The sequence below is a fragment of the Equus asinus genome, chromosome 3 (genome assembly GCF_041296235.1).
Source record: "Equus asinus isolate D_3611 breed Donkey chromosome 3, EquAss-T2T_v2, whole genome shotgun sequence".
NCBI lineage: Eukaryota > Metazoa > Chordata > Mammalia > Perissodactyla > Equidae > Equus > Equus asinus.
Genome location: NC_091792.1, coordinates 154966395 through 154980937, shown reverse-complemented (window position 1 = coordinate 154980937; position 14543 = coordinate 154966395). Strand labels below are relative to the sequence as shown.

At 47.3% G+C, this 14543-nt stretch overlaps 1 protein-coding gene across 1 annotated transcript in view; it reads left to right on the top strand.

Annotated features, from left to right (window-relative positions):
• Positions 1-14543, top strand: part of OTOP1 (otopetrin 1) — a 32506-nt gene continuing 17963 nt past the window's right edge. Inside the window, exons 1-2 of the mRNA XM_014864316.3 lie at positions 1-389; positions 12115-12251. Coding sequence (XP_014719802.3) covers positions 32-389; positions 12115-12251 — 495 coding nt within the window. The 5' untranslated portion in view covers positions 1-31. The remainder of the gene's footprint in view (positions 390-12114; positions 12252-14543) is intronic.

Below are 14543 nucleotides of genomic sequence, written 5' to 3'. Positions count from 1 at the left end.
TCCAGGGACTAGGCTCGGTGCGGGTCAGTCAATGATGCCCGAGGGCCAGAGGGCTCCTGCCTCTCCCCAGGCGGCTCGGAGCGCGGGGGATAGAGAGTCCCCGGAGTCCCCGGCTCCTCGGCGGGGCGCCGTCTGCGCCAGCGTCCCGCAGAAGCTGGCCGAGGCGCTGAGCAGCCAGTACGGGCTGAACGTGCTCGTGGCGGGGCTGCTGCTCCTGCTGGCCTGGGCCGTGCACGCCTCGGGCGTGGGCAAGAGCCACCTGCTCTGCTTCCTCACGGCGCTCATGCTGCTGCAGCTGCTCTGGATGCTGTGGTACGTGCGCCACAGCTCCTCGCACCGCCGCCTCATCCGCCTCAAGGACACGGAGGCCGGCGCGCGCTGGCTCCGAGGTGAGTCTCCCAGCCGGCGGGCAGGTGCGCGGGAGCGAGCGCACCGCGAACCCAGCCTGCTCGCCCGCCAGCTGCAGCCTGGCAGCAGCCGTGCGCCCTTTCCTCCTTTGACTTCTTCCGTTTTGTCTTTTCTGCCTCCCTCTTCCTGAGCATCTTTTTTGGCTCGCCCCTCCTGCCCTTCCTTCTCTCTTTCTCGCTCTTCCTTAAGCCTGGATTATTGCAGTAGCCTCTTCTTTCTGCCTTCAGGCTCTTGCCTTACATTCCATCGTTAGAGCTACAGTTACACAAACCTGTTCACATCTTTCCTTGACTTAAAGCCCTCCAATGGTTCCTCTGACCCCAAGCTGGAGACCACAGTCCCTTTCCTGGCATTCAAGGCCTTCTAAAATCTGGCCCCAGATGACCTCTTTAGGTATAGCCCCTCATTCTGTGCTCCAGTCTCAAAGGCTTTTGGTTCCCATCACAGTATTTCATGTTTCTGTGCCTTTGCATATTCGGTTCCCTCCTCCTAAATGCCTCCCACCTGCCCTGCTTTCCAAGACAGGATTCAGGCCACACCCCATCCTCCCTAGTGAAGCTTTTCCCACCTCCCCCACTTGATGGTTCTGGCCCCACTTCACCCCTCCCTGTGCCCTGGGTAAACACCGTTGTTCTTGTTGACACATCTGCCCCCTCCACTGCCATGGGGAGCTCTGTGATGCTCGTCTCTTGGTCCTAGAACTGCTGCAGGTCCTGACATAGAACAGGTGGTAGGAAAGTGCCTTTGGGATGAGTGAAGTAAGGAATGAGTGGATAAACCTCCAGACAGTGGGGAGAATGTCTGAATTCCTGAATTCCAATGTCAGTTGCTGGGAATTCACAACCTGTTGATTGACACATTGTCAAAATAGAAACAGTCCACTCCTCAAGGCGCTTTCACTCTTGAAAGGGAGACAGACAAGATGCTGGTCAAAGGGAGGAGGCATGGGGAGTCTAGTTTCGGAGAAAGCTGCTGTCTGAGAAATCTTCATAGGAGAGGCTGAGTACATTTTGCTCGGAGTGGTCCACACACGTAGCACATCTCTGTTTGAATTCTCATGTTAGAGCTGAATTGAAATCTCCCTTCGAGTGTGGCTTTCACTCTCCTTGCATGCCCTTGGGCTGGGTACTTAATCTGTAGCCCCTACCCCACCGCTGTTTCAGCGTGCGTAGAATGGGACTCACGCACTTGGCAGGACCAGTGTCTGCTGGCTGTGGGGCGGGTGCCCAGCGCACTTTCGTCCTTCCCACCCACATTCCCTTTTCGAAGGTCTGGCCCCAGCGCTGCCCTCTGCACGTGCCTGGCAGGCATCCCTCTCGCTCCCACAGGCCGCCACGGCTCTCTCTGTGTAACGCTCTTCTGCTCCTTCTTGGTCTTTGCCTTGTGCTGTGACGAGTGGGTATGAGCCTTGTCATCTGGATGAGATCTGAGGTGTCGGGCTCAGGGACTGTGTCTGATTCATGTTGCCTTTGGAAAAACTGCACACAACTCCAGGATGGCCCAAATTCCTGTTCTGGAAATGGTTGTTTTAGGGAGGTTCGTGGCTTTGTGACTCTGCCAATGGCAGTGAATCCAGTGCCATGTCAAACAAACAAGCAAACGGCAATGAAAGGGTCTTTTGAGGATATTAACTTAGGCTAAAAATACCACGCACACTGGCAGTGACCTATGCTTTCCTATAGTGGGAGGATCCTGTCTTTGTCCCTCCCTCCCTTCGTCCTCCTCCATCCTTCAGTTCTTCCTTCTTCCCTCCTTCCTTCCCTCCTCATCATTCCTTTCTTTCTCCGTCACCCCTCCTCATTCCTGCCTCCCTCTCCTCCCCTTCTGTTCTGTTTTCTTCCCTCCCTCTCTCCCTCCTTTTCTCCTTTCTTTTTCTTCTTCTCTCCCCTCGTCCTTCCTTCCTCTCTCCTTGCTCCCTTCCTTCCTTTATCCTTCTTTCCCTGATCTTCCCCACTCTCTCCCTCCTTCCAGAAAGACTCCAAGCATTGGGGCCTGAGTCAGTTGGTGAATGGTGGTGTCATTTCCCAGGGTTGGGAAGACAGAGGAAGAAGCAGGAGTGGGGATGCAGAATCAAGGTTTCTCTTGTGGATGGGTTACATTTGAGATGTCTATTTGACCCCAACCAATGATAGAACAAATGAGGCAATAGAGAGAGAGCACATAGTAGGTGTTCAATAAATAGTGGCTGTTTCGACACTCAGCAAGTTGCCTCAATAACATAACCATTCAAATGAGGCGTGTGGGTGGTGGAAGTGGCGCTGGCCCTGGAAGGCATGACTTGATGCCTCAGCTATATTACTGCCACCTTTCTGAGGCCCGGTTTCCTCAGCAGTAAAATGAGAATCCTGATTGCCTCTCAGGGAGGAGCTGGGAGATGTCGAGGGAGCACAGTTGGCCAAGCCCTCTCCATCCCTGTAAGAGAGGCGCAGTTCGTCAGAGAAGAGGAGGCCAGTTATCCCAAAGGAGCGTCGGGAGGCCACGGTGCCAAGGGAAGTGCCTTCAGCCCCAGCAGGGACTGGGTTTCTCTGGAATCGTAGCTGGAAAGACGGGTTTGACTTAGCTCTGCCCTGGCTTCTTTGACAGTCTTGGACGTCTGGGGCTCTGAGACAGAGCCAGCCTGGGGCATTCCAGGCACTGAGGTTTTCCAGAGAAAGTTCTTGGGTTTTGTTATGGGCTGTGAGGCATTTCTTCGAGCGGGAAACATTCTATTCCACCTACTGAGTGTGAGAAAGTGAAGACTTCCTTTGGAACAAAAAATATTGACCTATGTAAAAAAAAAAATGCAATAGAGATGGTGGATTATTAATCCAGCTCCTGTATTTGCTAACTAAAGGCATTGATTTCTTTTCGAAGAAATGACCACAGCCTCTGTATCTTGTGTCAGCCCAGTATGCACAGTGACATGAAAACCCAGTGAATAGCTGCTTCCTCCCATTAATTACCAGAGGCCTGCTTTTGTCCTGTTTCTAGTCTCTTACAAGACTGCGGTGGTAAAGGTAGTTTTTTTTTCTTGTTTCTGTCCTGTCTCAAGCCCAGGGAAGTGTTATTAACACAAAGTTATGGGAATGACAATGATAAGAGTAATAGCTACATTTATTGGGTGGTTTGGAATGCTGGTACACTAGAAGCATTGTCCCAGTTATTTGTCACAGCAATTCTTTCTTTGTGCGCGTGAATAATCACCCCCAAATTTACTCCTTTTGTGAAGTCAGATTTTTACGTAGTGCTTTTTTCTTAAAATTTGGCACACCTGTGTGTATGACACATTGCCTCTCTGTCCAGCACGCCATCCCCGGAAATGGGCTGCTCAGAGCACTATGCTCATCGTCCTTTAAGGGACTGGAAGTAAAGGGGCAGATGTGAGCTGCTTATGTAAGATCAGCCCGGGGTGGCGGCTGTGCAAGTTGTAGAGATAAAGGTCGGACACACAATGATGGGGTTTGGAAACAGGCTGTCCCCAAGTGTGAGAGAGTGAAGGTTGCTAAGAGAGATGGGACCGAGGACATGTGTGAAGAGGGGCAGGCGTCATGGGGATGGTGGCAGAGAGCAGAGGAGAGGGACTCAAAGATGCAACAGGAGTCCCTGCTGCTCAGGGAGCCCACAGGCTGGTAGTGCAGCCAGGACTCGCGAGGAACCACCGGAGGATGGTCGACGGGATTGCAAAACCTGGTGTGCGGTCACACGGCAGCGTCCGGTGCCGCAGAGGAGGGAGTGGTCAGGCTGGGTCCTCGTGGGATTCCAGCCCGCCTGCTGACTTCAGGACAGATGCAGCGAGTTCCTGAACATCGATCCAGGCTGCACTTTGTTCTCCCTCCTCAGAATGCGTGCTCCTCTTATAGCCTCACTCTTCGGCAGACACAGCCTCTTCCAGACACTCCTCGTTTCCTGGAGCTTCTGTCCCTGCTATGGGTATAGCAAGCGCCAAGTCAGCGTGTCCCAGCAATTCTTCGCCTTCTTGTTAAAGACAGCTTTATTGAAATGTAGTCCACATACTCCGCAATTCGCCCATGGAACGGGCACAAGTCAATGGTTCGTAGTATATTCACAGACATGTCAACCATCACCACAGTCCATTTTAGAACATTTTTCTCATCTCAAAAGGAAGCCCTGCACCCTTCAGCTGTCATCCCCCTATACCTCTTATTCCCCCCTAGCCCAAGGCCACCACTAATCTACTTCCTGTCTCTAGATTCGCGTAGTCTGGACATTTCCTGCAAATGGAATCACGTAACATGTCATCTTTGTGACTAGCTTCTTTCACTTGGCGTAGTGTCTCAACCTCACAGCGCTTCTCGAGGTGGGTGTTATCACCCCCATTTACCAGACCAGCAAGCTGAAGGGGCTTCAGGAGGAGGGTTGAGCCCCCATCTCTGGAAATATTCGAACAGAGTGAGAAAGAGAAGAGAGACAAGCTCCTCGCTTTGGGGTGGATGATATGATAGCAACAGGTGACCGAGAGGGCAAACCCCCTCACTTACATTTGGCTCCTGTCTTCTCCATCGAGCGGGAGGATCTTTGGAACTTGCAGAGAGCAACAGAGAAGGGAGCCGAGCCCACAGCATGGAGACAACTTTTGAGGTGGCTGGGCAGGACCTTTGGGTCTGGTTTTCTTCCACAGCCTGGACTGAGCTCCCATCTGTGCCAGGCCCTGGCTGGGCTCTGAGGATGCCAGAATGATCAGGCCCTGCACGGAGAGGTGCAGGAGAGGGCGAGGACGGTGCAGACGATGAGGGGCAGTGGAGCATGATGTCTGAGAGCATGGCCCCTGTGCAGGGCATATAGATCCTCTTCTCTGCCTCAGTTTCCTCATCTGTAAAATGGGGATGTTGATACTGCCTGTCACATAGGGTTGTTACGAGAATCCGTAAGTTAGTACATATAAAATGCTTAGAGAAGCCTCTGGCACATAGTAAGAGAAATGTATTATTATTATGAAATAAATTATTCAGTATTATGATGTGCAGGGGTGGGTGGGTGGGCAAAAGAGTAGCCTGGGCATAAGGGGGTTTGGAGGTTTAGGGAAGGGTCCCCAGAGGAGGATGTTTTGTTTTTGCTGGAGTCTGGAGCAAGTCCAGAGATGCTGGTAAGATCTGTGGTAGGTAGAACCCTACACGCAGACTTCAGACCTTGGCTTTGTCCTGTGGGTAATGGGGAGCCATTGAAGATTTTACAGAGAGGGAGGGATGTGATTGTATTTGCATTTCAGAATGATCGCTCTGTCCTCAGGGTGTGACCCGAGTTTCAGAGGAGTAATACAGGAGGCTGGAAGATGACCCTGAGGAATCAGGTGACAAGGGGAGGAATAAGAATATGTCCTGAATTTAAAAAAGATGAAAGAATACAGAGAATGTAGAGGACTGAGCACAGCAGTGACACCCAGCAAAATTCTGGAGCAAATCAATGCACAGGGGGTTTTGAGCAATTCCCTCAGGAAGGGGAGCAGTGACCCCCAAGACCCAGCCTGAGGTCACTATGAGAGAGTTTTACCTAACTGCATGCACTTTCTGACTTATTTGTTTGTTTGGATGGGATCCCTGGTCTAATAGAAAATACGAACATAACGTCAGGATTTCAGCATCAGCAAGAGCATGTGGCTGCCCAAAAAGCTGATGATGGTTTGGCATTCCTTGGAAAGGAAGTCAGACTGCACGTGGCGTGTCTTGTGCCCCTTTGAGCCTCACGTGGGCACCTGTAGGAGGGGGGCCCGGGAGGAGTGAAAGGATGTTCAGTCCGGAAGAGAGAGGATGTGGAGACGGCAGGGTAGAAAATGCTGCCGCCTCACTGCCTCAGCTCCAGGCCCTCCTCTGGCTTTCCGCAAACAAGAGTCCCTTCTTCAGGGAAGCCTTTCCTGACCCTTCAGACCCGTGCGGCTCCTGGGATGTGAGTTCTCAGAGCACCCTCTTCATCGTCTTCCAGCACTAATCAAGCAGGGGGTCGTGTTATTCAGCGTGTTCGTTGATCTAACCAGATTGTGAGCTCTCGAAGGCAGGGATCCTGTCTGAATGTGCTCCCCATTGTATCCTGAGCTCCCAGCCTAGCACCCGACATGTAATAATATTTGTTGATTACATTGATATTTACTGAATCATCAAATGAGTGAATGCATGGATGAATGAATGAGTGAGTGAGGGATGACAGAATCTCCAGGGAAGAAGATGGCACTTCTGGGAGACTGACTGCAGTTCGAAGTAAGGAAGAACATTCTAATATGAGCACCAGTTGGTGATGGTAGGGCGCACTTTGAGAGATGGGGCGCCTCCCCGGAGGAGGGGGAGCTCTGGTCCAGGTGGAGGCCAGGTGGCCGCCGGTCTTGATGCAGTGGGAGGCATCCTTGCATGAGATGGGCGATGCAGACTAACTCTGTGGGACCGTCCACCTCTGAGAGCCCACAGTTTAAGACTGTAGACTCCTAGGAGGGGTCTGGGTGCCTAACACAGAGGATGGGCCTCCCTTCTGCCAACAGTAGACTCTAGGATTATTCTCAAGTCATGTGACTGGTAAACTTTCTGATTTAAACTTTTCTTTGTGGTTGAGTGATGATGATCATAACATCCTATTTGTAGAATTTTCTATGTGTGGGGCACTGTTCTGGGTGCTTTTAATGTAGTGACTCATTTAATCTCCTCTACAACCCTATGAGATGGGCAATCTTATTATTATCCACATTTTACAGATGAGGAAACTGAGGCACAGAGAAGTTAAGTAATTTCCCAAGGTCATCACCTAATAAGTGATAAAAAACAGGATTTGAAGTCAGGCCGGCGGCTTCTACCCTGCACTGCACTGTCTTTTTATAGCACAATCGATTTATGTCACTGTTCCGTGGACGTCCAAAATTACATTTTCTCTTTTTGAGGTATGCAAGGTGACATTATAAAATCAAGTTTATTGATTGTGTGATTCAGTTCTTCTGCGTCCTCTCTTATGTTTTGTCTGCTAGATCTGTCTAGTTCTGAAATCTTCCACTCGATTCTTTCAGACAGTAAACATACCAAGCACAAACTATTTTATCTGGGCGCACATGTGACTAGTACCTCCTCCTCATACATTATGTCTTTTCTCATGTGTAATGATAACGGTAGAAGGATTCTTTATCCTATTTTTATTACATTTAACCTTAAATTCCTTATGATGTGATATTAATATCGCCGTTCCTGCTTTCTTTTTGTTTGTGTTGCCTGGTTCATCTTTGTCCACCCCTTTATTTTCCACTGTTATCACTTTGTTCAAAGTGTGATTTGTATAAAGAGCATATAGCTAGGTTTTATTTTCAATTCAACATTCCCATCCTTGTCTATTAATTAATGGGAGATTTAGATCATTCTAATTTACTGTAATCATTTATATGCTTGACTTTATTATTTCTGTTTTTCTTTGTGATGATTATAATGATTTATTTTACATATTGTTCCGTCATTTTCCTTTTCCACACGTTTACTTTTTGGAGCACTTGAACATCTTATTGTGATTTTCCTAGTCCATTAATGGCCCTCTTCCTTTTCCTTGTTCTCACAGTCAGGTAAAAATTACCCCATTCTTATCTGAAAACAAAATACCACACATTTCCCCCAGCAAGACACACTGCTTCCTGCTCCAGGATCCTCCCACTTCCTCTCTACTCCTATGAGACCTGTAGAATACATCTGCATCCCTCTTTTTGCCCTTTCCCCCTAGTACCCATCTCTCTACCATGAGACCTTTGAAAGGTTTTTTGTCTCTGCTCCCCACCCAGACCAACCCCAACTTTATCCTGTATCACAAGTCTTTATAGGGCATGTAGATTACACATTTCCAGATAGTTTATCCTCATCCATTTTGATTTAACTTCTTTTATCTTGTTTTCTTTCCTATTAATCTATCTACCTACCTACTGGACTATTCACCCACCCGCCTACCCATCCATCCATCCATCCATCCACCCATCCATCCATCCATCCATCCACCCACCCATCCATCCATCCATCCACCCACCCACCCATCCATCCATCCATCCATCCATCCACCCACCCATCCATCCATCCATCCATCCATCCATCTATTTTACACCAACTCTTGCTCCCTCCCCTCCACTCCCTTCCTCTTTCCTTCCATTACGCCTTCATTCACCCCTCCAATTTTTACAAAGTCTGTTGCTCACTGTTGTTCCGTCTCCTCTTCATCTTCCCCAATTTTGAGGACTCTCTCCCAGTTCACTGGTTGTTTGGTTAAAGCCCTTTGTCAGACGAGTTATGTGGATGATATTCTTCCCTCATCCTCTATTCTCTGTTCCGTTGTCACCTTCTCGGAGACTCCTTTCCTGACCACCTACCATCAGCCTCGCTTCTCTTTGCTGCTTTACTTTTCTTCATGTATTTAGCACTTCTTGACATTTCTTCTGTGTTTATTATTCACTTGTTTGTTTTCTGTCTTCCCCATCGAGAGCATATACTTCATTTTATTGACTTTTTTATATCTACAGTGCCTGGAACAGTGCCTGGATCATAGTTGGTGCTCCACAAATGGTTGTTGAGCAAATTATGTTTTGCATATCCTCGAATACCTTTCTGTCTTTTCCCTGACAGGTGGGCCGCATCTTGTCTGGGAATAGGATTCTTGAGCTGCAGTCCTTTCCTTGCAGTGGGCTCTAGCTACTCATCCACTGGCTTCTGGTTCCCATGCTGCAGATGAGAAGTCTGGCGCCAGCTCATCCCTCTATATTTTGTGCACACCCCAATTTGTGCAATATAATATGTGCGCATTTTTGTTTCTCCACCAGTCTTGTTTTGAGCCCCTGGCAAAATGCCTTATGTATAGTAGGAGTCCCCAAAATATTTGCTGTATAAATAAGAGGATGGATGGATAGATAGATGAAGGAAGGAAGGATTTTAAGAGTGTGAGAAGGTACATGATGTATTGATCACAGAACTTTTGAAATGTCACTGACAGAGATGTTCTGGACCAGTGGTTCTTAAGGTGGGGTCCCAGACCAACAGCATCTGCCCCACCTGGGAACTTGTTAAAGATGCAAATTTTGAGTCTCCACCCCAGACCTAGTGAATCAGGAACTCCGTGGGAATAGAGCCCAGCAATCTGTTTTAACAAGCCCTCCAGGTGATTGTGATGCACGCTCAAGTTTGAGAACCCCTGCTGTGGACCAGTCTCATTTTACAGAGCAGTGACTTGTCTGAACTCACGTTCCATCAGCGGCACAGCCGGGACTGATGCCCAGGTGCCCACGGCTACACCCTGTGCTCTTGTCGCCCCAACCAGGTTGCTGTGCCTCATCTTGTTAGTTCTCTTTGTGCTTGCTAGTTCTCTTTGTAATCAAAACGAACCATGCATTTGTCAAACCATTTCAAAGGACTGGGATTCAATCTCCACTCTTACAAAGTTTCTGATTTCACTGGGGTTTTTCCAGGCTTCAATAAAATCTGACTTAGAGTCGTTTCTATAAGGCTTTGAGCGATGGGAAGGAGCCAGGCGATTGCATTACCCTTCACTGCAGGCTTCTGAGGCTGAGCTGTAAGGTTATAGCTCACTTACAGCTCATGCCCTCTCTCTCTCTTGCCATAATGCATGTCACACACGATCCAGTTTCCTCCCGTTGGTGGGAGAGAATGTGTGAATGGTGGTCAATGTTGGCCCAGAAGAGGGATTAGGAATGCTGACGTTGGTCAAGTCCCCATGATCACTATGTTTTTCTCCCTAATTTCTTCGTTTGTTACAAGTTTCTTCTTAATGTATTTGCTATATTCCTTTCTAGGCTTTTTTTCGTATGCATATTTTTTGTTTGTTTTTATTTTTTGTCAAAGCCATGCTGGATACACCATCAACGAGTGTTTTCTTTCTTCTCTTCACCCAGCATAGACCCTTTCCCTGATGCTACCATGGATCCTCCCATCATTATTTTAAAGGAAACTTTCTATTTCAGAAAAGCTTTAGATTTACAGAAGAGTTGCAAACGTAGTACAGAGACTTCCGTGTACCTGTATATCCCTCACCCTTATTCTTCTCAAGAATAAGCATTTTAGGATTAGAGAACTGAGATTTTTGAGCAGAGCCGTGACATTCTTCGACTGATCGTTTTTTGCCAAAAGCTTCTAGAGGCCTTCTGTTGATTCGGCCAAACTTTTCTTGAATGTGTATCATTTGTCAGACCCTGGGATATGCATGGGGTGGGTACCGTAATAAACAGGACATCATACTGCCTTCTGGCTTCAGATTATCGGGCCAATAGTAGCACTTATTTTATAGATATATATATTTATTTTTAATTGTGGTAAAATACATATAACATAAAATTTACCAACAATCATTTTTAAGTATTGTTCAGTAGTGTTCAGTACATTCACATTGTGTAATTAATTTCTAGAACTCTTCCCTCTTGCAAACTAAAACTGTCCCCATTAAACAGCGCCCCATCCCCCTCCCCCCGGCCCTGGTAACTCCTATTCTACTTTCTATCCCTGTGGATTTAACTGCCCTAAGGATCTCCCGAGTACAATCATACAGTGTTTGTCTATCTGTGAGTGGCTTGTTTCACTTGTGGAAGATTCACATGTGAGAGATTATCCTTCCTCTTTAAAGCTGAATAATATTCCATTGTATGGATAGACCACATTTTGTTTATCCAGTCCATCAATGGACACTTGGGTTGCTTCCACCTTTTGGCTATTGTGAATAATGCTGCCAGGAACATGGGTGTACAAATATCCCTTTGTGTCCCTGCTTTTGATCCTTTTGAGTATATACTCAGAAGTGGAATTGCTAAATCAAGTTGAAATACTATTTTTAGTTTTTTGAGAAATTGCCATACTGTTTTCCATAATGGCTGCCCCATTTTACATTCCCATCAACAGTATGCCAGGGGTCCAATTTTTCCACATCCTTGCCAACATTTGTTGTTGTTGTTTTTTCTTTCTTTCTTTCTCTCTTTCTTTCTCTCTCTCTCTCTGTCTCTCTCTTTCTTTCTTTCTCCCCCCCCACCCCGCCACTTTCTCTTTTCTCTTTCTCTCTCTTTTCTTTTCTTGATAGCAGCCATCCGAATGGATGTGAGGTGATGACTCATTGTGGTTTTCTCAATTGCATTTCCCTAATAATTAGTGAAGTTGAGCATCTTTTCCTATGTTAATTATCCATTTGCATATCTTCTTTGGAGAAATGTCTATTCAAGTTCTTTGCTCATTTTTTAGTTGGGTTGTTTCTTTTTTGTTATTGTTAAATTACAGTTCTTTATACATTCTGGATACTAATGCCTTATCAGATATATGATTTGCAAATATTTTCTCCCATTCTGTGGGTTGGTGGTGTCCTCTGATGCATAAATTTTTTTCATTTTGATGTAGTCCAGTCTATCTATGTTTACTTTTATTGCTTGCGTTTTTGGTGTCATATCCAACGAATCATTTCCAAAGCCATCTTGTAAAGATTTTCCCCTACATTTTCTTCTAAGAGTTTTAGGTTTTACTTTTAAGTCTTTGATTGCTTTTGAGTTAATTTTTGTATATAGGGTAAAGTAGGGGTCCATCTTCATTCTTTTGCATGTGACTATCCAGTTTCCCGGCACCATTTGTTGAATCGACCGTCCTTCTCCCATTGAACGGTCTTGGCACCCTTGTCAAAAATCATTTGACCATATACGTGAGGGTTTAATATAACTCATTTTGAAATGACATCAGTGCATATTATTTATATGTGTGTGTTTCTACCCCCCCCCCCCCAATTTAGGTAGTATCACATTGTTTGCAGCCATTACCATCATCCTGGGATGCCTTAAAATTGGGTACTTCGTTGGATTTTCTGAATGTTTATCAGCCACAGAAGGAGTGTTCCCTGTGACACACGCAGTACATACTCTGCTGCAGGTAAACCACACAATGTTTATTTATGTTGTCTTGGGTCCTGTTAAGTATGCTCCAGGGTGTAGAAAATGGGGGCAGCACACGGTGAGCTTGAGTCCGTCTCTGAGGTTCGGGTCTTCAGCTGCCTCCACTGTAAAGTGGGACTCTGTGTCCCCTTGGTTATCTTTGTGGGAGACCTATGAAGCAGAACTGCCATGTTGGAGAGTCAGGAAATTCTGCCAAGCCAGGGTCCACCAGAAAAGGCTTGGGGCAATTTTAATATAACACCTTTATGGAGATGTAATTCACATACCGTACAATTCACCCATTTAATGCATATAATTGCGTGGTTTAGTATATTCATAAGGTTGTGCAACCATCACCACAATCAATTTTAGAACTTTTTCATCATCCCCAAAAGAAACCCTGTGCCATTACAGTCACTCTTCTGGGTCATTGAAACACTTTTTGTTTGCCTACTTGTGGATTAAATTCTTTTAGAAATGTATGAGAGGTTCCTTCTCAGCACTGGTCAACTTGGTGTGGCTAAGAAATAAGGATTTGCTGTAAGTAATTTAAACAGATAGCTTAGAATCAGAAAAATCTCATGTTTGAAAAGAATCTTAGATGGGCCTCCAGTATAGCTTCCATTCTTAGCAGAAGTCCCTGGTGATGGCTGTCAGAGTTGGGATCCCTGTTACTCTAATAATAAAAGTGATCATTCATATTTCTGTAGAACTGTAGAGTATGCAGAGGTACTTTTCATTTATCACTTCGTGCAATGACTCCAACAACTCCACAAGAACAGGTGTTGGAGCACCACGTTCATTTCTAAGGAAGAAGCTGGAGGTGAGAGAGGACAAATGACTTGCCCAAAGCCACAGCCAAGACACGATGATTCTTCTCCTTCACATGAGTCGCCCTGACGACCATAAACGTGGCGCGGTGATACTGTCGCTGCTCAGAGTGTTTCTGGATTCCCAGGTTAAGAAGGTCCTCCGGGACCAATTTTCCACCTCCAGAAGGCCACTGATGCCATTGATGAGCTCTGTCCTTTATCACAGCGGTCTCCAGTTTGTGTACGCACGTGACTTGCCGAACAGCTCTCAATGACCTTAGGATGTTTCCTGAGATCAGACATTCTTACAAGTGAAGCTCTTTGAGAGGACGTGCCGTGTGAGCTCGGCAGCAGTGTGGCTCTGCGGTGGCGTGGTGGCTTCCTGGGGACAAGTTTGAAGGGGTCACCTTGCATTTGAGTTGCTATGGGCTGCAATGGCCAGCCACGCCCCCACAGTTCATATGCTGAGTGTTAACCTGTAGTACCTCAGAATGTGACTTCGTTTGGGATAGCGTCTTTACAGAAGTCATTAAGGCTAAAGACTAAATCAGGTCCTATGGGTGGCCCTCATAGAGCAGGACTGGCGTCCTCGTGAGAAGAGGAGAGTAGGACAGAGGCTCACAGAGGGAAGACCGTGTGAGGATGCTGGAGGAAGACAGCCATTTACAGGCCAAGGAGAGAGGCCTCAGAAGGAACCAACCCTGCTGGCACTTTGGTCTTGGACTTCTGGCCTCTAGAACTGCGAGAAAATAAGTTTCTGTTGTTCGAAGTCACCTTGTCTGTGGTGCTTTGTTATGGCAGCCCCAGCAAACTAATACAAGGGTTAACTGGGGGTTTATTCCAGGGAAGTCAAATCTCACGGTATGAGAGTCTTACAGTGACACCAGCGGCAATGTGGACAGCCTCAGTGAGACCAGAAAGAGCTAACTTCCCTCCTTCCCTCCTTCCCTCCGAGCCGGGCAGACACTGTGTTCGGTTCTGGGGGTACCAGGGTGAGCACCGCGGGCTGCGCCCTCCGGAGCTGTCAGTCAGATGGGGAGACAGTCACAGAAACAGACAATGACAACACGGGGGCTCGAGGCCTTGACCCAAGTCCTCCGGTGATGAGGGCCGGGGGGGGGGTCTCTCGTCAGCTTTGGGGAGAGCGGTGGTTTCTGCCAGGGAAGAGCCCCAGAGCTGTCAATGAAAGAGGGGTGTGGTGTGTAAGAGGCCATTGAAAGAGGACATTTTGGGGATGTGCAGTCTTTCTACATGACCAGGGAGAAGATGTGTGGGGCTGTGTGGGGAGGTGAGCTGGGGTGACGGGCACAGAATGGAGCCATGGTTTAGCATAGGGCTTATAAGCATGGACTCTGGGCAGACCTGACTCCGACTCATACCAGCTGTGTGACCTCAGGCAAATTTCTTAACCTCTCTGGCTCTCACAGTTCTCATCTGTAAAGTGCCTATTTCATGGGGTGATGAGGATTGGAGATGCT